General features: G+C 37.5%; 1 protein-coding gene across 1 annotated transcript in view; it reads left to right on the top strand.

Annotated features, from left to right (window-relative positions):
- fig4a (FIG4 phosphoinositide 5-phosphatase a) overlaps positions 1-24,315 on the top strand; it is a 280,104-nt gene that overhangs the window by 108,043 nt on the left and 147,746 nt on the right. The window contains exon 12 of the mRNA XM_028791311.2: positions 24,094-24,227. Within this exon, the coding sequence (XP_028647144.2) occupies positions 24,094-24,227 (134 nt within the window). The remainder of the gene's footprint in view (positions 1-24,093; positions 24,228-24,315) is intronic.

The raw sequence follows: 24,315 nt of genomic DNA, 5'->3' as shown, positions 1-24,315 counted from the left end.
GAGTTTGTTGATGTTACTGGTAATCCAAGGTTTATTGTTGGAAAAGCAGCAAACAGTTCTTTCTTTTACAACAATATTCTTGCAATAATTTATGTAGTCCGATGTGCAGACAGCCTCCCTGACAATGTTGGTGTCTGTACCGTTCTCATGTGACTCCAGCAGTATATTCCAATTTGTACACTCAAAGACTGTCTGGGCTCAGTTGTCCACTTCCTGAATGGTCAGATAGTTGCCTAAGTACACAGGGTTTATATACTGCTCGTAGATAAACCAGATTGTGGTCTTATTTACCAAGTGGTGGTAATGCAGAAGAACTGTACGCCTCCTTGCTTTTGGCATAACACAAGTTCAATGTTTTATTTTTCTTTGTGGGACAGTCAACATACTGTGTTAAAACAGTCAAGGAGGAAGAGATGTTGACATGATTGAAATCCCCTGATATAACATCAAAAGCATCAGGGATTTGGGTCTGTACAGTAATCCCTCTCTATATCGCGCTTTGACTTTCGCGGCTTCACTCTATTGCGGATTTTATATGTAAGCATATCTAAATATATAACGCAGATTTTTTGCTTCTTCGCGGTTTTCTGCTTGGACAGTGGGTCTTTTGACTTATGGTACATGCTTCCTCAGTTGGTTTGCCCAGTTGATTTCATACAAGGGACGCTGTTGGTGGATGGCTGAGAAGCTACCCAATCAAAGCATGCAGTTAAGTTCCTGTGTGCTGATTGGCTCAGCAACGGAGCGCCAAATTCGATTCCGCTGCATTAACCAGGAAGTCTCGTCTCGCTCATTCAGCATCAACATGTTTTGCTGTGTTAACTTGTGTGCTCTTTTGTGTTTATCTTTGTGCATAGTCAAGCCCTTCGTTATGGCTCCAAAACGATCTGCTACTGCTTCAGGGGCCGTGCCCAAGCGCCAACTGAAGATGCTAATGTTTGCTCGAAAAGGTAAAAGTTTTGGATATGTTGAAGGAAGGGAACAGCTACACTGCTGTAGGACGCCATTACGGCATCAATGAGTCCACGATTCTTTTAATTTAAAAAGGAGGAAAAGAATATAAGATCCACGGCCGCAGTGTCCTTTAACCAGGGCGCAAAATGAGTTGTAAGTGGACGTAATAAGGCGGTAGTCCGGATGGAATCTGCTTTAAGGATTTGGATTGAAGACTGCCGGAAGAAGAACAACGGCGGTGCTACACAGTCGCCTGAAGAGGCTCCTTTAGAAGAGCTGTAACACTCTCTCCTTTGTTGTACAGTAAAATTAAACTCATCATTATCGGACAAGTCATCGTGCCATTGTTGGTGAGTAACCATAATTAATTTTCTACGTACAGTACTTAGTACATGTACGTATGTTTAGTGTCTCTGTACACACATTTTACTGTATACAAATTTTCTTGCATTGTACGTATTTATTGCTTGTGGCCTGTCTATTGTAATGGCTGTAACATAACATGTAACATATGTGATATTGGAGACGCTCAATATCTTATCTATAATATTTAGGTTTTACTGTATATAAACAGTGTGTTTACATACATAATTTCAGCAAATCTTACCTAATATCTAAGAGAATACAAAGGGTTTATGCTGTATAACTGTGCGGGAAATGTTTTTATAAAGAGTGTGGGAGAGTTTATAAGGGCTTAAAATATATAAAAATAACCATATAAACATGGTTTTTATTTTGCGTATTTTCACCTTTTGTGGAGGGGTTCTGGAACGTAACCCCTGTGATAGGTGACGGAAGACTGTAATCTCACAACAGTCTTGTGACTGACGTTACACACCACTTAGGTCTCTGCCCACGGTGGAATGAAAACCAGAGTGGTGACGATGTGAGAAAATTCCCTCAGTGAATAATAAGGTCTAAGGCCAATCACCAAACATTTAATATCCAGACAACAAATTTTCTCCTTCACAGTTATGTGTCTGGGGTTACACCATCTATTGTTCACAAACACTGCTGTTCCCCCACCACTTTCCATTTGCTCTTGTTTCTCTGTCTGCTCGTACCGTATTGAAGCTGGGTTGATCCACACAGGAGTCAGGGATGATATTTGTCAGCCAAGTCTCCATTAAACACAATAGACTGCAGTCATAAAACACCTACTGGTTCTTCACAAGTGCCTCCAGCTCCTCGCACTTGTTAAGCAAAGAGTTGACATTCCCCATGAGAATCGATGGAAGAAAAGGCTTGTATCACTATCTCCTAGCCATTAGCGTAACACCAGCTTGACGACTACGGTGTGACTTCTTCAGCTCCAAAGGAACAGGGTGTTTTAACACCACGTGTTGTCCGTCACAAGGAAAGAAGGTACTCCTTTGTGTCAACTATTTTACTAGCTGTACTAGAAACTAGGTGATTCTTCATATAAAATATTTTACTAGCCATTTTACTATCTGTGCTAGGAGCTAAAAGGATGTGCTGCCTGTAGGTGTGGCGCAGAAAAAAACCAAAAAAGACCATCATCACAAGTATATTTGCTATTCCCTGACCCTATGAATCTTTCTACCTACTTACTATACCTTACACCCTATAGATATAGACTACTAAAAGGACATTTATCGTAAGCCTAGAGCTTAACAGCTGGACTACTTACCATTCTTTAAACCTTATAGATCTAGAACAATAAAAAGACCCATCATAAGTATAAGTTCATTTCTGAACATATGAATTCCCCAATTTGATGAATATATGTTCCATCTCTTCCAATCCTCTTAAAAGAAACACAATAAAACATTTAGAAGTGGCTCCCTAACCTCATTTTATTTAGGTGTCCATTGTCAGCTGTTGAGGATCCTGTCTGACTACACTAAATATAAAAACCCCATTAAATTAGGAACAATTCAGATTATTTTAAAGAAAGAAATTACAATATCATCTATATAAATGTAATGAATTATTATTATTATTATCTTTGACCAGAATATTCCAGTCTTGACTTAAAATCCCTTTCCCAAGAGAGAAATTTTTTTTTTTTATATAACAGAATGACACTATGGCTAGATAAACAGATTATTGAATACATTTGAACATCAAAAAGAATATACTGTGGTCACATTCCCGAAGTTGTGAGAGAGACTCAAGCTTGTTTGAAATAAATCATCATGTAGTACAAGCACCACATTGTTAGTGACATGTAGTGTCATAGAATCAGATTTATTGGCCAACGATGCATGCATACAAGGAATTTAACTCTGGTTTTGGTGACTTTCCAAGTGTAAGTTACGTAATTGACATACACACATCTGTTAATCACACAGCTGAGATAAAAAAGACAAGGCAGAGAATGTAAACATACTGTATATATATTCATGTAAATGCAGAGTGCAAATTACCATTAACAATATGTACACAGTATTACAAGACCCTGGGAGGCCTGGGGTGATGCCTAGACTGATTATGCTGAATTAACCATTTGTGAGCTTGATGGCCTGTCGGGGGAAAAAAAAACTGTTCTTATATCTACTTGTTTTGGTGTATATTAATTTATAACGCCTGGCCAATAGAAGAAGTTCAAAAAGATTTTGGCCTGAATGTGAGGGTTTGGTGATGATTTTCCCTGCCTGTTTCATTACTCTAGAATAGTACGGGTCCTGTAATGTGGGCAGACTGGCACCTGACTATTCGTTGTACCTGTTTTTGTCATATTTAGTCACTGACCCAAAACACACTATTATGAATGAGCTGAGAACAATCTCAATAAGTGTTGTGTTGAACTGAACCAGCAGCTCCTGTTGAAGGCTGAACTTCCTCAGCTGTCACAAGAAGTACATTCACCATTGTGCTTTTTTTATGATGGACCCTACATTGGTTTCCCATATTAAGACTTGGGGGATTATGTATCCCAGAAATGTGAAGGTTTTCCACAACTGTCACAGCATTATTAACTATGGAAAGGGGGGATAATATTGTGGGACCTCCCCTAAAGTCCACTTTCATCTCCACAGTTTTAGAGTGTTTAGCTCCAGATTGTTCTGACTATACCAAAGGGCCAGCTACTCAACTTATTTTCTGCATGCAGACTCATCACCATTCCTGATGATCCCAATGATGGTTGTGTCATCTGTATATTTGATAAGTTTGACAGAGGTGTCCTTAGAAGTGCAATCATTAGTGTAGAGGTAGAAGAGCAGTGCATACCTGAGGGGCTCCTGTGTTGATTGTATGATAGCTGTATGTAAGTTTCCCCAGTTTCGTTTGCTATTTCCTATTGGTCAGGAAATTGGTGATCCATTGACAGATGGAGACAGGGACGGAAAGCTGAGTGGGTTTCAAGTGGAAGAGATCCATTGTATTGAATGTAGAGCTGAAGTCCACAGACAGAATCCTTGCATATATCCCTGGGTTATCAAGATGTTGCAGAATGTAGTGCAGACCCATGTTGACTGTATCATCCACTGACTGGTTCTCCTGATAAGTAAACTGCAAGAGGTCCAACAAGGGAGCTGTGATTTCCTTCAGGTGAGCTAACACCATTCTCTCAAAAGATCTTCATGACCACAGATGTCAGAGCAACAAGCCTGTTGTCGTACAGTCCTGTTATATTTGATTTTTTGGGGACTGGTATGATTGTGGTTTGTTTGAAGCATAAGGGAATTTCACACAGCACTAATGATTTGTTGAAAATCCCAGGGGCCAGTTGAACAGCACAGATTTTTAAGCAGGGGGGTGAGACCCCATCTGGACATGTTTTCTTAGCACGCTGTCATTTGAAGACACAACCTAAAAATACAAAATGGCAGCATCATGAAAAACAAAAAGCAAAATAATAGCGATTTTAACTTTATATCATAATTGTAAAAATTAAATAAAGAAAAAATATGAGACACTATATGTGCAGTCTGAAATAGCACCTACCTAGGCTCAAGCTCTGAACAAGTTGTTCTGCTTTCTAAGGATAACTTTGATGAAAATGATAAAGTGAAACTATGGGAAGTGCACACCTTTAGTTATCATGCAAGAATGTTCCTCTGGTCCATAATCACATTAATATGAACCAAAAAGTGAATGCAAGACCCCAGAAAGCCACCTGTTGTTAAAACCTGGACATAAACAGGTATACAGCCTAATTTTGGGGGCAGTCTTTCTTTCTAATTCCAGGCCCATCTCCGCACATATTGTAGTTTCAAGACAATACCTCTTGGGAAACTAAATTGGCTTTAAAAGCAAGTCTATATCATGGATAAAAAAATCCTGCTGGTCCCTAAAAACTTATTCCCTTTGTATATGACCTTTTGCATACTCATCAAACACCTTGCAAGCCATGTGGTGTCAAACCATTAGGTAATGAATAGGTTTTACGGCATTATTTACAGCTTTCTACACACAGGAAGTGAATCATACTTGTATTTTTATTTAATGTGATTTATTGACAAGACATTATATTGGTTAATAATTCTGAGAAGTTGCAACAGGAAGCCTATATAAACTGATGAATGAACACAACAGTTCTTCAATGTACTCCACTCTTCCAAAGGTTATTTAGTAGCTTTAAGCATGTCACAAAGCTTTAGTAGCTTATTTACTTGCATTGCAATTTTGTTCTGATTTAGAGAATTTTCTAGAAAATTCCCTGCATCTGAGAAGTATACAGTAGTGACAAAATTACACCTACAACAATACTTGAATTCACTCCAAGGCCCATTTGTAATGAAGAATCTAGATGTTACAGGACAGGTAAAGTGGCAAATAAAGTTTAAGTTTTTAAAACGTTTCCTGGGCTCAGTGGTTCCAAAGAACTTTCTTCAAAGACTTCCTAATAGCAATAGTAATCAGAGATACAATAGTGCTAAAATATCTGTATAAAATATCTCTAATAATTGGCAAACCCATTGCAGTTGTTTAGCATGCTCTGTCTTAGGGAATCCATTCCCGGATAGGTTTATCCATTCCCGGGAATTTGGGAATCCCGCATGTCATTCCTGGGAATGACACAGTGCACGGGCATCTCACATGTGAACGGTTTTAGAATAACCGACACTTATTTTTAATAAAACTACCGCAATATGTTGACACCAATAAAAGACTAACCTTATCTACAAGCAGTTTATGCTGTCATATAAGTACATGTATCTAGTTAGTTGCGGTAATAAGAGCGAAGAAAGCACAACGTGTCCAGCGTGCGGTCGTCCAGGTGAGAGCGCACCTTCGTGCAGAGTACGCCAGCCGCTGAGAAAGCATGCTGTGCCTCCACTGAAGAAGGCGGCATAGTCTCATCAGATACTGATACACTTATTCTAAACAACGCCCACGCTTGCCGTTGCTCTGAACACCGGCATTTCAGCTTTTACTGATGCATCCAGTTTCTTGTCATCATTCTGTGATGGCAAGTTTCTTAGCACAAATAATGCGGATGCAACATACTGACGCATTGCAATTTCAAGTTGCTGTTCAAAGCTGTCAACAGCATAGACGTCAGTGAACTCTGCTCCATCCCGGCATTCATGAGTTGCAGAGTGCAGACTCCTCCCAGTCCACTGTGCTCAGTCAGCCAGGAAACTGACTGCTGCTGGTCTGTTGTTGACTGAATTAATCGGCAACACACTACACTGTGGGCCAAAAAAACATGCCACTTAATTATTTTCAACTATAACTCTGTTATTTCTTGATCAATTTTTTACACGTTATATATGCGAGCTTGGCCGTTCCCGTTTTCCCGGGAATTACAGCAGTTTCATTCCCGGGAATGAAAAATGTCCGGGAATGGATTCCCTACTCTGTCTCCATCATGATCTTTGTTAGACAAGAAACAAAGCTGAAAATAAATGGGACGAGCCCCCTTTCATATACACATAACACACACTGTTCTTGGGGCCCACGATCGAAGGACTGATGTGTGGTTGCCTGTTGGCGGTTTGCAGCCCTCCACGCAACAACCAATTTGATTTTACATTTTTGCCCCATGGTTTATTTGACTTAAGTCAGGTAACTCCTTCCACAACCCTAATCTTAACCATAGTGTGACGGGTGTGTTGTGCAACATCACTGAAGCATAATGCAAAAAGGTAGTGGTTTACTGAAGTAACAGTGGAGTAGCATTATGTATAATAGTTTTGGTATTGAGTGTTTAACAGATATTATCTGATGTTACAGTACCTAGCTGTCACATTGTTGTGGATTATTTATTAACCTCCATATAGAGTTCAGCATTTATACACATTGATAAAGGCTGCTAACACTAGTCAATATATTAAGAGCTCAGAGTGTTGTTTCATCGAGGACACATTTGTAAATTTCACCAACACACAGGCTCTCTTGCTTAATAGTTATTTATTGACTGAATTATGGGAAAGTACCATGTAAGTTTCTTTGACACAAAAAAGTGCAATTAGCTTGGATCAGCTTCAACTGCTAGTTAATTTTATTGGCTGCTAACATTGCTGATTTAGTGTATGCCTTATTGCTATCTGCTGTCATTGGAAGGGCAAAATAAAGTTTAGATAAATTCATATGAGTAGGTGATACATTCACATGGTCATTCTTTAAATATCTAAAGTCTCATTTTTATTTTGACCCTGTATTCAATGTTTTAAATAAGCTTATTAAGCACGCTCAGTAGAAGTATTAGTAGTTTTTATTTTAATTTTTAGTAGTAGTATTTTATATATTCGTAGTAGTAGTAGAAGTGTTGGTAGTACCAAAAGTAATACTGTTGGCTTTATCAAGTAACAAAGAGTAACAATACATTGATACCCTGGACCTTTGTTGTTATTGTTGTTACTAATTAGGCCTTCATTTATAAAGGAAACAAATCAATTGGTTTATCATTGCTATTAAATACCATTGAAGTCCAAACCTATGTTTTGCCCTCTGAATTGCAGAAACTCTCCCAGTTACCAGTTTTTCATCAGCATCAGCTGAGTCTGAAGAAAACCCTAAACAGTCACTTTCATGTTATGATCATTTCAAAAACATTATTTGTATTTGACATTAAAAGTTGTAGTAAAGATTTGAAGCATTCTTCTTTGTTTATTTATTTATATATTTATTGTTCAAATAAACACAATTTTTAAGAAATACTAATGTAGTGGACACAGTGGTATGACATGAGAGTTACAAAAGTGTGCCGTGGAAATGATAGTGTAGTGCACTGAGTCTGAACCTGAGAGGGACAACCTCCTTGGGTGGTTGAGACCTGTCTGAGAAGGATAGGACTACCTGGAGAAGCTGGCATAAAAGCAGCTCTGTGATTGTGTGTTGCAGTTACAGCATTTATAGCGTGTTTCCAGGCTGCTAGAGTCCATCTGTCTTGGTGTGTGGTAGTGGGCATACGAGTTGCCTCAGAGGCAGAGAAGGACAGGGCGAAGCAGCTTGGGAATGCAAATAAAGTGCTCACTAAGTGCTGTGTCTGTGAATGCTGAACTTCTGTTTTTTTTTTTTTTTTTTGTTCACTGAATACATCTGTAAATCATAGTAATTTTATGGAGTAGTGGTCATTGAAACAGTGGAAACTAAAGAGTAATTTGTTTATTGTTATAATGCAGCTAAAAATAGGTTTTACTGTAGAACTCTTAGTTTTACATTTAATCACCAAATTATTATGCTTGAGTGAGGGATATCCAAAAAACAACTTTCGTAATTGAGGAATTGACAATGAAGAAGACAATACTTGATGTACTAGATTGATGGTCATAATTGAATGTGAAGTGATATTTTCAATAAGCCCAGAACCAGTATCTCATTAATAGTCTGTATTTTGATGTAACATTTCATCTTGGCATAATTTAATTTTATTTTTTAATTTTATATACTTTTTATTTTGTATTTCCTCCAAAAAGCTATTTCTAAAAACAGAAATCAAAACATGATCATACAATATTAAGTTAGCCTAGGGGTTTTTGAAATTTATTATATAGTCACTTATTGATTTGTTGCCTTGTTTCAAACATTAATAAAAGAGAGGAATTAAAAAAAAGTATCAACACAAAATAGTTGCAGATTTCACTTAGTGTCACCTACTTCAGTTAATTCACATTACATCTTTATTCACTTGATATATACGTTAATCGTCTTCTTCTTTCAGCTACTCCCATTAGGGGTTGTCATAGACTTTTGAAAATTGAATTAGTATAAGTCACCCAAGAAATGCTGCATTTCAAAGGCACTTTATAATAGGGCTGGGCGATTAATCGAAAAGTAATCGAAATCGACATTCAGAACCTATAATCGATCAAATTTTTCCAGGTCGATTATTTCGATTACTTTCCCTTTAAAAACACTACCGCGTGTGGAGTCACGTGACCCCGCTCCGTTACGTTACGTTATTCCGCCGACATGTCGAGCATGGAGAGCTTAAACACTGACACAACTGAGCAACAAGAGCAGCTTGTACCAAAGAAAAACGCAGTCTCCGTCATTTGGACACATTTTGGCTTCAGTAAGGATGACATCGAACAAAATGAAGTCAGATGTAGACACTGTAGAAAAACAGTTTCGACGCCCAAACGTAACACCACCAATTTGTTTCAACACTTGCAGCACAATCACGTTACTGAATATGAACAGTGCATGGCTCAAAAAAACAAAAAGAGACTGACAAGCGCCCAGCAACAAGTGCCTCCGCAAAGCAGATGTCGATAACACAAGCGTTCACAAATGCCACACAGTATGAGAAGAGTTCAAGAAGATGGAAAGAAATAACTGACGCTATTTGTTATTACATCACAAAGGATATGACTCCCTTGGCTACAGTGGAGCGAAGCGGGTTTAAACACCTCGTTAAAACTCTCGACAGAAGATACACTATGCCATCGTGATCACATTTTTCTAAAACTGCGCTGCCAGACATGTACAAGACATGTTGTAAAAATGTAGCTGCTGAACTGAAAAATGTTCAACACTTTGCAGCCACATCTGATCTCTGGTCAAATAGGACGATGGACCCATTCTTGAGCCTTACTTTGCACTACATTGACGACGATTGGAAGCTGCGCCAGAGATGCCTTGAGACGGCATATTTTCCAGCCGATCACACGGCAGATATGATTGCGCAAGGTCTGAAAGATATGCTTTCTGAATGGGACCTCGCGGAAGAAAAACTTTCAGCCATTACAACGGACAACGGTGCTAATGTTGTCAAAGCTGCTACACTTAATGGATGGTTACGGCAGCAGTGTTTTGGACACCGCCTACACCTTGCAATTGGTAAGTACACGTCAGCTTAATTAAATATAATAGCATAAAAGCAAAAGAGGTCATTAGGAAGCTTTTTTAAAGGGAGTGAGGCAACACCTTCAGCAAGTTCAGCTACACCCACTCTGTCACTTCAGCAATCGCTAGAAGCAGAGATGAGCAGCTATTTGGTGTCCCCCATGCTGGATAGTGAGGCAAATCCACTGGACCGGTGGAGGAAGCATCATGTACACTTTCCCACTCTAAGTAAGGTGGCAAAAAAGTATCTCTGCATACCAGCTACTAGCTCCCCATCAGAGCGGGTTTTCAGTTCGGGCGGAAACATTGTTACTTGCCTCAGGTCCTGCCTGAAACCTGAAAAGGTTAACATGCTCGTGTTTCTTAGTAAATTCATGTTCATATAGTGACATGACAAGATCGCTAAGATCACCTCATGCAACAGTGTTTAGAGAGTTCTATTTTCATTACAACATTAAAATATTTGTTTACAGAAGATGCAAGAAATGCACTGTTTAAAATATTATTTACAGAATATATAAGAGTTATTTTATTTAGAAGAGATACTGCTTATTTTCTACTTTTAATAAGAAAAACATTGAAAATAATTTATTTTGTTTCCAAAAGTGCAAGTTATTTATTTTACTTTTTTTATAAGAACAAAGTGACTGTTCGTTTTAGGCAATGTGTGCTTTAATTTCAGTTGTTCAACATTGATGTTCAATAAATAATTACAGATAGTAGATAGTGTGTTTCCTTCAATTATTTTAAAATCAAGTAATGCACCCTTCATTCAAAAATCTCTCACTTGTAATATGTGAGCATATTTACTGTACAAAACTTGTCAGTGAACTATGAGGGCAAAAAAAATAAATAAATAAATAAAATAATCGTTCATTAATCGTAATCGAGTTAAAATGTTCAATTAATCGAGATTTTGATTTTAGGCCAAATCGCCCAGCCCTACTTTATAATATGGAATATTGATTATTAAACGGGGGTGTCCCTGTAAAGGTGTTTGGGGGAAAAAATGACTTTTGTTAAGAAACATGACTCAAGTGATGGTAAAAAGCAGCTGTTAAAAGCAGTCCAGTAAAGCTATGTACAATCCACACAGCACAGAAGATGGCCAGTACAACTGGGAGAATTGTTGACCAGTACTGTATTACACTGTTTGGTAAAGTTTGTGAGACACACCAGCAGCACATCATTCAGCAGCACTCATAGGAGGATAATTGAGGAGGGCAAGAAAGCAAAAATACATTAAAAATATAGTATTCCCAAGAAAATTATGCACTTTCCAGATTTATATCCACATACTGTGATCCTGTAAGTTCACTGTGTTTCTTTTGGAGAGAGCTGCCAACAAACAGCAATGTGAAGCTAGCCTGTGTCTAGTGGCATCCCAATACTAAGCGTGAATGTTATGCTTATAGACTACCTGGTTTTGTTTCACGGGTAAGCTTTCTGCATCCAGATTATCCCAAGCAATAATAATAATGGCATCCTCAATATCAGCCAAAACACTTAGCTAAAACTTAGAAGCCATTCACAGGTGCTAGAATTTCATTCTTTCTGTTGCAGTATCACTAGCAAAGACAATGCAGGATTAAAAAGCAACAAACATACTAAAATGATTCTGTTGTTAAATATCATTGTTTTGTGCAAAATAGAAAGTATTAGAATGGGCATTGTTCAGAAGACTGTGACGAAACTTACGATTGGTGCATTGTTTCACTGAACTTGATGAATAAATTGACATAATTGGACTGGCAATGGTCCTAGCTTTTCTGAACACATGGTTTTTTGCAAGACATTAGAAGGGAATACAACTGGAAAGGAAATATTTAGTGTCATTATTTAATAATTTTTACTCTGAAAATTAATTTAGACAAAGCAAAGAAACGGACTACATGCAGAAAACACCCTAACTGCAGCAGTAGTCTCTCATCTTCTCAGGCTGGAAAAGATCATCAGTGCACGACAGGGCCAAGTATTTCATTGAATTAGAAGCTTTTTTGTTGTTTGCCACCCTCCTTGCAAAGTATCTTCGCATAATCATATTTGCTATATATAAGTACAATAAATTGTGTAAATAACAGGGTACCTAGTTACAAACCTACCAAAAGGGTGTGCACTAGCCTTAAAGGGGTTGATTACTAAGTAAGGTGATTGGTAATTTAAAAAGTTACTTAGAGAAAACTGAATACTTGGATTAAATAGTACATATATAAAATCATGAAGAGATACCATTAATAGTTTAATGTCAAAAAGAAAGTGTATTGTAAAGGAACATATTATTATTTCAGGTTAATGTCATTTATACAGTGAAAATATTACATCTCTTTTAAAATAAAGGTATAGTTAGACATACTTTTACCAAGAAACGTCTTACTCATTTTCAGTATATACTTTCAGTATTGCTTCTGAATGATCAAGATTCATTTTGATCAGCCTCCAGTCCTTTTAATGTCAAAAGTTCAAATATTAGTAAGATGGAATATTGACTTTTTTTACATACAGAATAAATATTTTTTACAGTGACTAGTCTCATGTATTAGCATGTTGTGGTTCATGATGTTTTTCAGGAGTTAAGAAAAACCTTTATTTTATATACTGTATTATTTTTTCACTGGAAACACCATTTAAAAAGGCTTTATAAGCACAGGACAAGTTATATTGAAATTTCTGTAATACAGGCATTGAAAGATTGTTAATTCTTCATTGGCAAACTGAAAAATGCAGAGAACTAAGAGTAATGCATCTCATCTTCTAAACATTCATCAGTTATCATGTATATTACACCTTCATTTTTTGGGAGATGGTATTGCATAGATGTTGTAGGCAGTCTTATGGCCACAAATTGGATTTTGACTGATGGTCTAATAGAGACCCTTCGTGTGTTAGCTTCACTGTAAGCCAAACTGTTCTGAGATGCAGCACAGTACTGGTAAAATTTGTTTGGGTTTGGTTAAAATTTAAATAACTGCAGCTAATATTTGATAGCTTACTTATGGATCCAGTATATTGTAAGTAAAATCCTTACAAGTTTTTAAATTCTTCTTCTTCTTCTGTTTGTTGCCTAGCAATCTTAAATAAAGTTTTATTTCTTTAAAATTATTTTTCATTTCCAGCCATAGTCTAATAACATGCATGGTTTGTCTAGTATGTGTCCTGCTAGCATGTATCTTGAGATTTACTGTTTTTGTGTAAAACTGTACAGGATATTGACTTATGATAAAAGTGATTTTTGGACATGTAAAAACGCTGTGATTTTTATGTTTCATTTAGTGATATCTGCATACTTTTTAGGTCTTTTCTAATGATTCCTTTCAGCAGTTCTCAATAGGGGTGTATATTAGCAGGTAATAGTAGAAACATGAAAACATTTGTTAGGGTACAAGCAAAAAAAAAAAAGTCCAAAGGACTGTTCAATCTATTTTCTGTCTTGTTGTCTTTTGTCTCTTTTGAATCTGTTTTGTCTGTGGTTTCACAAAGCATGCAGCTTTGTTTTGTATAGATTTGTTTTTTAACAACAAAATACATTTTTAAAATAATTTTAGCATAGGTTTTTCACATTTTCAAAAGGAAGGTTGCAATCATGACACAATGATATAGACTAGGGATCAGCACAGTAATTCACAACACACATTTAGAATTTACTGAGATCTCATATTTGCCAGACCAGATAATCATGGTTCATTTAAATAGGATCAATAATTTACTTTGTGAAAAAGTAGCATGTTTGGGCCTTCCAGCCTTGATCAATTCTTCTAGTTTATTTTATGTAAATAAGAGGTCTTCCTAATGATCTGAGGAAACAAATAATATCATTGTAAAACAAAATAGTTGAACATAACAGGGTTTTCCAGTGGTGGTGTTAGCATGCCCTGCTTTACATGGAAGAAGCACTTCTTTATTAAACAGGGCCTTACGGCAGCTACAGGCTGTACATTTTCCATTCCCTCTCCAATTAAAGCTTTCTCTTTACTCTCTTTCTCAGTCAGTTGTATGGTAGATAGCCTTCATCTGTGTCTTATAAAGATACGTCTCACCATCAGATTTCCATTGTAATATTTGTTAATATACTATAAGTGACAATCTGTTTGATTGCTTAGAAAATTAAACATAACGCATTCGCGAAAACACACACCCAAACATACATGCACACAAAAGTTCAAAAATCTTTTTCAAAGTAAGTTTATAACTTTAACTTTTAGAACATTTTATCCCAGTGACCATGGCCCAAATATGCAATACAGGAATGAAGATAACTTGATTGCCTTTTCTTAGTGGTGATGTTTTAGAAAAAAAAATTTTTTTGAAAATACTTTGGGTAACCATTTGTAAGTGATTAAATGCATTCGGATTGTAACCTCAAACCCAGAGCAATACCAAAGAAGCCAAAATATGAAAAGTATTGTTTATGACAATTAAATACAGATGAAAGGTAAACCAAAGGGAAAGAATAACAATAGCAAATGTACAAAACAAATATTCTCTCTTGGACTACTTTAAGTTGTCTTACACCCTTGTCTTCCTAAAGGGGAGTCTCATCCACTTGCCCTTCAAGTATAATATCTTTAAACATTCCCCTTTTTCTCTGTCTAGTTCAACGTAGCCTCTGCTTCCTGTGAATTGTATGTTTGCTCCCTATTCCACACTCAACTGGCCGACAGTACAAAAGCTCCCATTTACCCACTTCCCAGGGTTTTTACCAATGTTAAGGATGATTAATGAAAGTACTTTGATCACCTTTCCAAAATCCCATTTGGCGGCCACAGATACTCTTGCAGTCTTGACCTCCCATTCACTATTAAAGAGTAACTAGCCGACGCCCGCCATAGCATACGGCGGTGTAAGAATAGGAATGGAAAACGGTGAGAAAGGAATTCAGAAATCAAGAAGAAATAAATACTTCCTGAAAGATGTAGTGTGCATGTAGAATTTCCAGCCAAGCAGGATTACATGTGAAAGTGATAAATAAATCAGGCTTTCCGAATTTACGTACTATGGCCATGGCATCCTGATAGTTTTGTTGCATGTATCTTGGTTTTCCTGAAATGTGGACGGTAATATAATCATTTTGCCTACACGTATGTTGTTATTTCCAGCGTTTGCTTGCAGTGCGTCTGATAGTTCCACATGCAGATCTTGTTGATGTAATCTGAGATAGTTGAGACGCGCGCCCTCTGTTTTAACATACGCATCTATGACGTACTGTTGGAATAGTTTGCCACTGGAGTGCAAAATACTAAATGTATTCCTCATTGCGAATCTGTATGCGTACAATTTGCATTGAGTAAGCATTATTCGCGTGGCGCTTCTTTTATCGGGAACATGTTGTAAATCTTTGTGCCAGCCAATGTCTCCATAAGGGAATAAAAGTGGGTAAACCATAGGATCGCAATTCATATTGAGTGTGGAAATCTGTTTACAGGAGTTGCCTATGGGATAGATGCAAATATCCCTCTTGGCAGTGTTTCGCCATCTTCTCTGATGAAAATCACTGCAATGTCGGGGCATTGTATCGTCGTAAATCCTGCGTACAGATGCTGTTGGATTGATCTGAGCGATTTCATGCATGTGTTTGTATGATTTAGCGAAGGGGTTGATGGTTCTGAGCATGGAATCTAGCTGGAGAAGTACATTTTCACTGCATGCAGAGTTTGCTTTATTTTTTAAGCGTACTTCAGTATCTTGCGCTGTCTCAAAAACATACAACTGTCCATATCCTGGAGAGGTAGAAGTGTTAGCATATAGTGGAGAGATTTGGTGATAAATTTGCCCGTGTATTTTAAAAAAGTATGGTCCGTGGCCAGGAGGTTGAGTTATCTATGCACCCATGGAAGCAAACGCCAGAGAAGAGTTGTATTCTCAAATGTGTTCACGATAATTTTTAGCTTCTGATGTTTGCTGTGTAAGAAGCTGTTGTAAAGGCACAGGTGGCACCCGCAAAGGTGGTAAGGCTACTTTACCATTGTGGCAGCACCTTGAGTACTTGTTGGATGTATTACACTCAGCAGGCCAGTATAGTGCATGACCTGGAAGAGGACGAATAGGAATCGAGAAATGCCGTGTCGGCTACGTGTGGGCGGGACCAGTTTTGAAGTGGAAGCAGGACAAACCAGAAGAGAAATATATATGAGATATTACCCCTGTAAGCGACAGCAGAACCTCTTACTGTATATTCCCTAAATAAGCACCTCTTCCTGCCCATATTATTATTCCAGTATGGAATAAAGTGAATGTAGTTGGTAACCTAAGGCAAAGAACAACACCATAAAATAACTTGAGAATCCGAGTTTATCCTTTAAAATGAAAAGCTTCATGAACTCTACTTCAGACCGCACTATTTTTGCTGCTTCAGAAAGCTAAATCCTTGCTACAGATTATCCTTCTAGCATGGCAGTGATTCTAAATATACACCATATTTAACAAATGCTTGACTGAAAATAAACTCATATTTTGCAATGTAGGAATGATGTAAGATCTTTGCCATAGTTTTCTCTGTCATTAATGCTTAAAGAAAAATACTTTGTATTGTTATCCATTGCAGATGGCATGTTAATGGAAAATACTTTGTGTGGGATGAAATAATTGTGACACATGTTTTCAAGAACAAAATGCAAGCAGTACTAATCATTTAAAATGTGCCTTCAAATATTATCCGAATAAAAGCCTTTCTGTTTCCAATTTTGTGAAAAAATAGAGCTTTTTATCTGAATTATTTTTATTTACAACTTTTGTTTTTTCATTTTTATCAAGGATGCCAGTAATGCTTGAGTCCGGTGTGTGTGTGATTCCATTTAACAGAAGTATGCAGTTTGCCAAATGAACATTGTATCTTGTGTACATTACACAGATACACTTACTTGTAAGTTCAATACATGAACAAGTAAATGCAAGCTGCATATTTCTTTCACAAGTCTCCTTATAGTCACTTTTGTTCCTCATGCTATGTGTCTCTATTATAAAAAAAAAAAATCCTGGAAAGCAAACAACAACATTTATTTATATAGCACATTTTCATACAGAAAATGTAGCTGAAAGTGCTTTACATAATGAAGAAAAGAAAAATAAAAGAAAAAGTAAGAAATTAAAATAAGACAATATTAATTAACATAGAATAAGAGTAAGGTCCGATGGCCAGGGAGGACAGAAAAAACAAAAAAAAACTCCAGACGGCTGGAGAAAAAAATAAAATCTGCAGGGGTTCCAGGCCATGAGACCGCCCAGTCCCCTCTGGGCATTCTACCTAACATAAATGAAATAGTCTTCTTTGTATTTAGGGTTCTCACTGAAGGACTTGATGATGATGGTCATGCAGACTTCTGGCTTTTAATCCATTAATGTTGGAACATCACGGTGCTTTGAGTAGATGGTGGTGGCGCAGGCCGCCACCACAAAAAAAAACGGAAAAAGAAACAGAAGAGAGAGTAGGGGTTAGTATGAATTTTAGAGCCACCATGAATAGTTATTATAATGAATTGAATATACAAGAGTATCAGGATTAAATTAAAGTGAAGTTATGAGAAGCCATGTTAAAATAATGTGTTTTCAGCAGTTATTTTAAAGTGCTCCACTGTATTAACCTGGCGAATTCCTATTGGCAGGCTATTCCAGATTTTAGGTGCATAACCCCAGAATGCCGCCTCACCACTTCTTTTAAGTTTTGCTCTTGGAATTCTAAGGAGACACTCATTTCAGGATCTAAGGTTACGATTTGGAATATAAGATGTCAGACATTCCGATATATAAGATGGGGTGAAATTATTTAAGGCTTTATAAACCATAAGCAGAATTTTAAAGTCAATCCTGAATGACACAGGTAACCAGTGTAGTGACATCAAAACTGGAGAAATGTGCTCAGATTTTCTTTTCCTAGTTAGGATTCTAGCAGCTGCATTCTGCACTAGTTGCAAACAATTTATGTCTTTTTTGGGTATTCCTGAGAGGAGTGCGTTACAGTAATCTAGTCGACTGAAAACAAAAGCATGAACTAATTTCTCAGCATCTTTCAATGATATAAGAGGTCTAACTTTTGCTATGTTTCTTAAGTGGAAAAAATGCTGTCCTAGTGGTCTGATGAATATGCGATTTAAAATTCAGATTACAGTCAACAGTTACCCCTAAGCTTTTTACCTCCATCTTGACTTTTAATCCTAATGCATCAAGTTTATTTCTGATAACCTCATTGTATCCATTATTGCCAATCACTAAAATTTCAGTTTTCTCTTTATTTAGCTTGAGAAAATTACTATTCATCCATTCAGAAATACAAGTAAGACATTGTGTTAGTAAATCAAGAGAATCTGGGTCATCAGGTGCTATTGATAAGTACAGCTGTGTGTCATCAGCATAGCTGTGGTAGCTCACGTTGTGCCCTGAGATAATCTGACCTAACGGAAGCATGTAGATTGAGAAGAGCAGCAGACCCAGGATAGAGCCTTGTGGAACACCATATAGGATATCGTGTGTCTTTGAGTTGTAATTACCACAACTAACAAAGAATTTTCTCCCTGCCAGGTAGGATTCAAACCAATTTAAGACACTGCCAGAGAAGCCCACCCATTGACTAAGGCGATTTCTAAGAATATTGTGATCAATGGTGTCAAATGCGGCACTCAGATCTAGGAGGATGAGAACAGATAAATGGCCTCTGTCTGCATTTACCCGCAAGTCATTTACTACTTTAACGAGTGCAGTTTCTGTGCTGTGATTTGTTCTTAAACCGGACTGAAATTTATCAAGAATAGCATGTTTATTGAGGTGGTCATTTAACTGCATAATGACTGCCTTCTCTAGAATTTTACGTAAGAAAGGCAGGTTAGAGATGGGTCTAAAATTTTCAAAAGTAGAGGGGTCAAGTTTATTTTTCGTGAGTAGGGGTTTAACTACAGCAGTCTTAAGACAGTCTGGGAAGATCCCCATATCCAATGACGAATTTACTATGTCAAGAATATTATCAATTAGCACGCCAGATACCTCTTTGAAAAAACTTGTTGGTATTTGGTCAAGGACGCAGGTGAAGGGTTTCAGTAGAGAAATTATTTTATGTAAATCAAGTAAATCTATCCTAGTGAAAGAATTTAATTTGTTCATAACGGAGTACTGGGGCTTAGGAGGATCCGCAGTGTTGGGGAGATATACTATGTTATTTCGAATATCATTAATTTTTTGATTGAAAAATGCAGCAATAGCCTCACAGGTTTTACTGGAAGTATTTTGGAGGCATTCCTTTGCGTTACCTGGGTTTAGCAGACAATCATCCATCCATCCATTTTCCAACCCGCTGAATCCGAAGACAGGGTCACGGGTGTCTGCTGGAGCCAATCCCAGCCAACACAGGGCACAAGGCAGGAACCAATCCTGGGCAGGGTGCCAACCCACTGCAGAGCAGACGATCAATCATAGAGAATAAGACTCTGGGATTACTAGCATTGTTATTTATAATCTTAGAGAAATAGCAACGCCTCTCAAGACGGACTGTGTTATTGTATTCTGTTATTTTAACCTTCAGTGTTTCATAGTGGATAGTTAGTTTAGTTTTCCTCCATTTACGCTCAGCTCTACGGCATGTTCTCTTTAAATCAGACACTCTTTGGGTCTTCCATGGTATAACAATGCTAGATTTTTTTAACTGTCTTTTCAGGTGCAACTATGTCAACAGCAGCAAAAGCAATGCGATGATACGTGATGTTCTTGGAAGACATTTAAAAGACCCGCGAAACAAAAGAGACTTGCCACGGATTGTCTCGCGGGGACCGTAAACATGAGACTTGGTGCCAAGAGATTGTCCCAGGGCCGTAGCAAAAAGGACAGCGGCTGTACAGGCTTTAAAAAGATTGAAGGGTAGTGCGACAGCAGCTCCCTCGCCCTGACAACGCGAGCAGCGTTATACGTCCTGCAAGAAAGAATTTAACCACGCCCGGGGCCGAAAATAAAGGACAAGTATTGTTTTTACAACGTCACGCGAGACCAGACAGTGAGCCATCATTTAAAACAAGTCCACAGACATCTAACCTAGCAGTTGTTGGATTGCTTTTGGCAGACAAGCATCATGTGTTCCCAGCTCTTAAAACGATGACATGCGACAAGCAGAAGAGGCAGCTCGCAAGCAGCAAAAAGACAGCAAATGATCCAAAGGCATATCCTTAGCGTGCGTTCAGCTGCCCCCCCCCCCCATTCACAACACGAGCAGCATTATACGTCTGGCAAGAAAGAGATGTAACCACGCACAGGGCCGGAAATAAAGGACAAGTATTGTTTTTACAAAAGTTTTTAAAGTAAAAGTGAAAATAATGCATATGTAACAATTCCCAAGAAAATAACAGTCTCTTTAAATTGTAGATTGCTTGCCTAAGGTAAAGTCATCCCTGATGACTGGGGACGTGGGAATGAGGGGTCCTTTCATCGGATTAGCGCTATTTCAGATGTGGAATGGCAAAATGGGGGAGGCAGCTTGATGAATGAGGTCTCCAGGACTTAAAACAAATCCAAATCATATTATGTGATATCATCTAATGTGAAATTCTACTTCGTACTTCTAGAATTTTTATTTTTATACTATATTGAGGATGTTTTCTGTTCTACAGTGGTGTGAAAAACTATTTGCCCCCTTCCTGATTTCTTATTCTTTTGCATGTTTGTCACACAAAATGTTTGTGATCATCAAACACATTTAACCATTAGTCAAATATAACACAAGTAAACACAAAATGCAGTTTTTAAATGATGGTTTTTATTATTTAGGGAGAAAAAAAATCCAAACCTACATGGCCCTGTGTGAAAAAGTAATTGCCCCCTTGTTAAAAAATAACCTAACTGTGGTGTATCACACCTGAGTTCAATTTCCGTAGCCACCCCCAGGCCTGATTACTGCCACACCTGTTTCAATCAAGAAATCACTTAAATAGGAGCTGCCTGACACAGAGAAGTAGACCAAAAGCACCTCAAAAGCTAGACATCATGCCAAGATCCAAAGAAATTCAGGAACAAATGAGAACAGAAGTAATTGAGATCTATCAGTCTGGTAAAGGTTATAAAGCCATTTCTAAAGCTTTGGGACTCCAGCGAACCACAGTGAGAGCCATTATCCACAAATGGCAAAAACATGGAACAGTGGTGAACCTTCCCAGGAGTGGCCGGCCGACCAAAATTACCCCAAGAGCGCAGAGACGACTCATCTGAGAGGTCACAAAAGACCCCAGGACAACGTCTAAAGAACTGCAGGCCTCACTTGCCTCAATTAAGGTCAGTGTTCACGACTCCACCATAAGAAAGAGACTGGGCAGAAACGGCCTGCATGGCAGATTTCCAAGACGCAAACCACTGTTAAGCAAAAAGAACATTAGGGCTTGTCTCAATTTTGCTAAGAAACATCTCAATGATTGCCAAGACTTTTGGGAAAATACCTTGTGGACTGATGAGACAAAAGTTGAACTTTTTGGAAGGCAAATGTCCCGTTACATCTGGCGTAAAAGGAACACAGCATTTCAGAAAAAGAACATCATACCAACAGTAAAATATGGTGGTGGTAGTGTGATGGTCTGGGGTTGTTTTGCTGCTTCAGGACCTGGAAGGCTTGCTGTGATAGATGGAACCATGAATTCTACTGTCTACCAAAAAATCCTGAAGGAGAATGTCCGGCCATCTGTTCGTCAACTCAAGCTGAAGCGATCTTGGGTGCTGCAACAGGACAATGACCCAAAACACACCAGCAAATCCACCTCTGAATGGCTGAAGAAAAACAAAATGAAGACTTTGGAGTGGCCTAGTCAAAGTCCTGACCTGAATCCAATTGAGATGCTATGGCATGACCTTAAAAAGGCGGTTCATGCTAGAAAACCCTCAAATAAAGCTGAATTACAACAATTTTGCAAAGATGAGTGGGCCAAAAATTCCTCCAGAGCGCTGTAATAGACTCATTGCAAGTTATCGCAAACGCTTGATTGCAGTTATTGCTGCTAAGGGTGGCCCAACCAGTTATTAGGTTCAGGGGGCAATTACTTTTTCACACAGGGCCATGTAGTTTTGGATTTTTTTTTCTCCCTAAATAATAAAAACCACCATTTACAAACTGCATTTTGTGTTTACTTGTGTTATATTTGACTAATGGTTAAATGTGTTTGATGATCAGAAACATTTTGTGTGACAAACCTGCAAAAGAATAAGAAATCAGGAAGGGGGCAAATAGTTTTTCACACCACTGTATGTATTGTACTGTATTGTATTGACCCCCTTCTTTTGGACACCCACTGCACGCCCAACCTACCTGGAAAGGGGTCTCTCTTTGAACTGCCTTTCCCAAGGTTTCTTCGATTTTTTTTTTTCCCTACAAGGGTTTTTTTTTTTTTTTTTGGGAGTTTTTTGTGGTCTTCTTAGAGGGTCAAGGCTGGGGGGCTGTCAGGAGGCAGGGCCTGTTAAAGCCCATTGCGGCACTTCTTGTGTGATTTTGGGCTATACCAAAAATAAATTGTATTGTATTGTATATCCGGTAAACCAAACACGGGGGTGGGTGAGCGGAGCCCCCTAGTTTTTTTTAAATTTCCTAATTTAATAATCTGGTTTCATTAGTGCACAGATATATTTACAACCAGCATGTAACTGCAAATTTGGATATAGATACTGTAGAATCACACAATAAATTGTACATTTTGTATTATAGTTGTTTGGTCATTTCACAAACATTTGCAATACAGAAGCATTTCAAAATCCCCAAAACCCCCCAACCCCCACCCCCCCCATCCATCCTAGCCATATATACCCCAACCCCCCATATCTCATACATTTCCTGCTTCATGGTGTTAATTGTAACCTAGGATGTTTTCTACTCTTGTAATTCTGTATTGGCAATGGGATTGTGCTTTATAAAACAATTTTTAACTTTTATGTTTGATATGTTTAGTTTGAGTGTTTGTGTCTTTGCTACTGTGGTGGGCTGCTGTGTTCCTTGCTATCTGTTTAAAAGACCTTTATACACCTTCAGCAACTGATGGAACCCTTTTTTAGTTTAAAAAAATGCTGACAGTTGGACAGAATGATTTATAGCACTTAGTTAATGCACCTGCGCTATCAGAGCATTAAGGTGGCATAAAATGAATACAGATGAATAGGTTTAATAGGTTCAAAGAATCGATGTCAAACAAAAGGTAAATACTTAGCTTATATATTTATGCAGTAGTAACATCTTACCTGCTGCCTTCTGTTGCTCTACATTTTCATACAAGCTGTCTTTGCCACTATTAAATTGTGTTTTACATACAGTTTACTTTATTTTCTTTAACATCCATTGCTCTAATTCCTTGTTTTATAAAGTTTCCTGAACTGTTTTGATTTTTGCATGTCCAGAACAGGTGCTTTGCTGAAGACTGGGGCAATTTTCAAACACACTGCTTGTTCCCTCATTATTAAACAGTATATTACAGTTGATTTTGGAAATGATGATATAAATATATATTCCTGTTCAATTTTGATGAAATATTTTTTAATTGTTAAATGTAGTACTGCAATGCTAAATAAATGTATATGTTTTTCATAATTTATAAAAGGCTGATGCAAAGCACCATCTATAAAGTTGTGCTCAAAACCCATTATAAAAGCAAATCTAATGGTTATTTTCATGTATACTTAATGATAAATCATCAGATTTGGGTATTGTATTAATGATAAATTCAAGTTATGCCTCAATCTTAGAAGTGCTCAACACACATATTTTGTTTTGTTTTAATTGCATTAATCTTTGTTGCACTTTGTAAAATTTTAAGTATATTTGGTCTTGTCACTGACTGCATTAGTCTAAATTTTTAACATTTACACAACAACCCCCTATTATGTGGCAATTTTATGTTTGAATTTTTACACTGATGAGTTATTTAGTGCTGTTAGTTATTTTCCTTCAAAAGCTATATACATACACCATTTATAATTTTTTTGTTCATTTTTGATTTATAGAAACGTGAAAAGAGAAAACATGAGAAGATACTGAGTGAAGAGCTGTACCCTGCTGTGACATACCTTAATCAGTTTCTTCCTCCTCAGTATCAAATTGATTATATTGCATGGGACATGGCCAAATACACAAAAAGGTATTAGAATTAAATTCTGTTCATTAACTACCTTTTTTAGCCCATTGTCCTTGTTTTCCTTACTGTGTTTATGGTGTGAATCTCAAAT

The sequence above is a fragment of the Erpetoichthys calabaricus genome, chromosome 3, assembly GCF_900747795.2.
Source record: "Erpetoichthys calabaricus chromosome 3, fErpCal1.3, whole genome shotgun sequence".
Lineage (NCBI taxonomy): Eukaryota > Metazoa > Chordata > Cladistia > Polypteriformes > Polypteridae > Erpetoichthys > Erpetoichthys calabaricus.
This window is presented reverse-complemented; position numbering and strand designations above follow the sequence as displayed.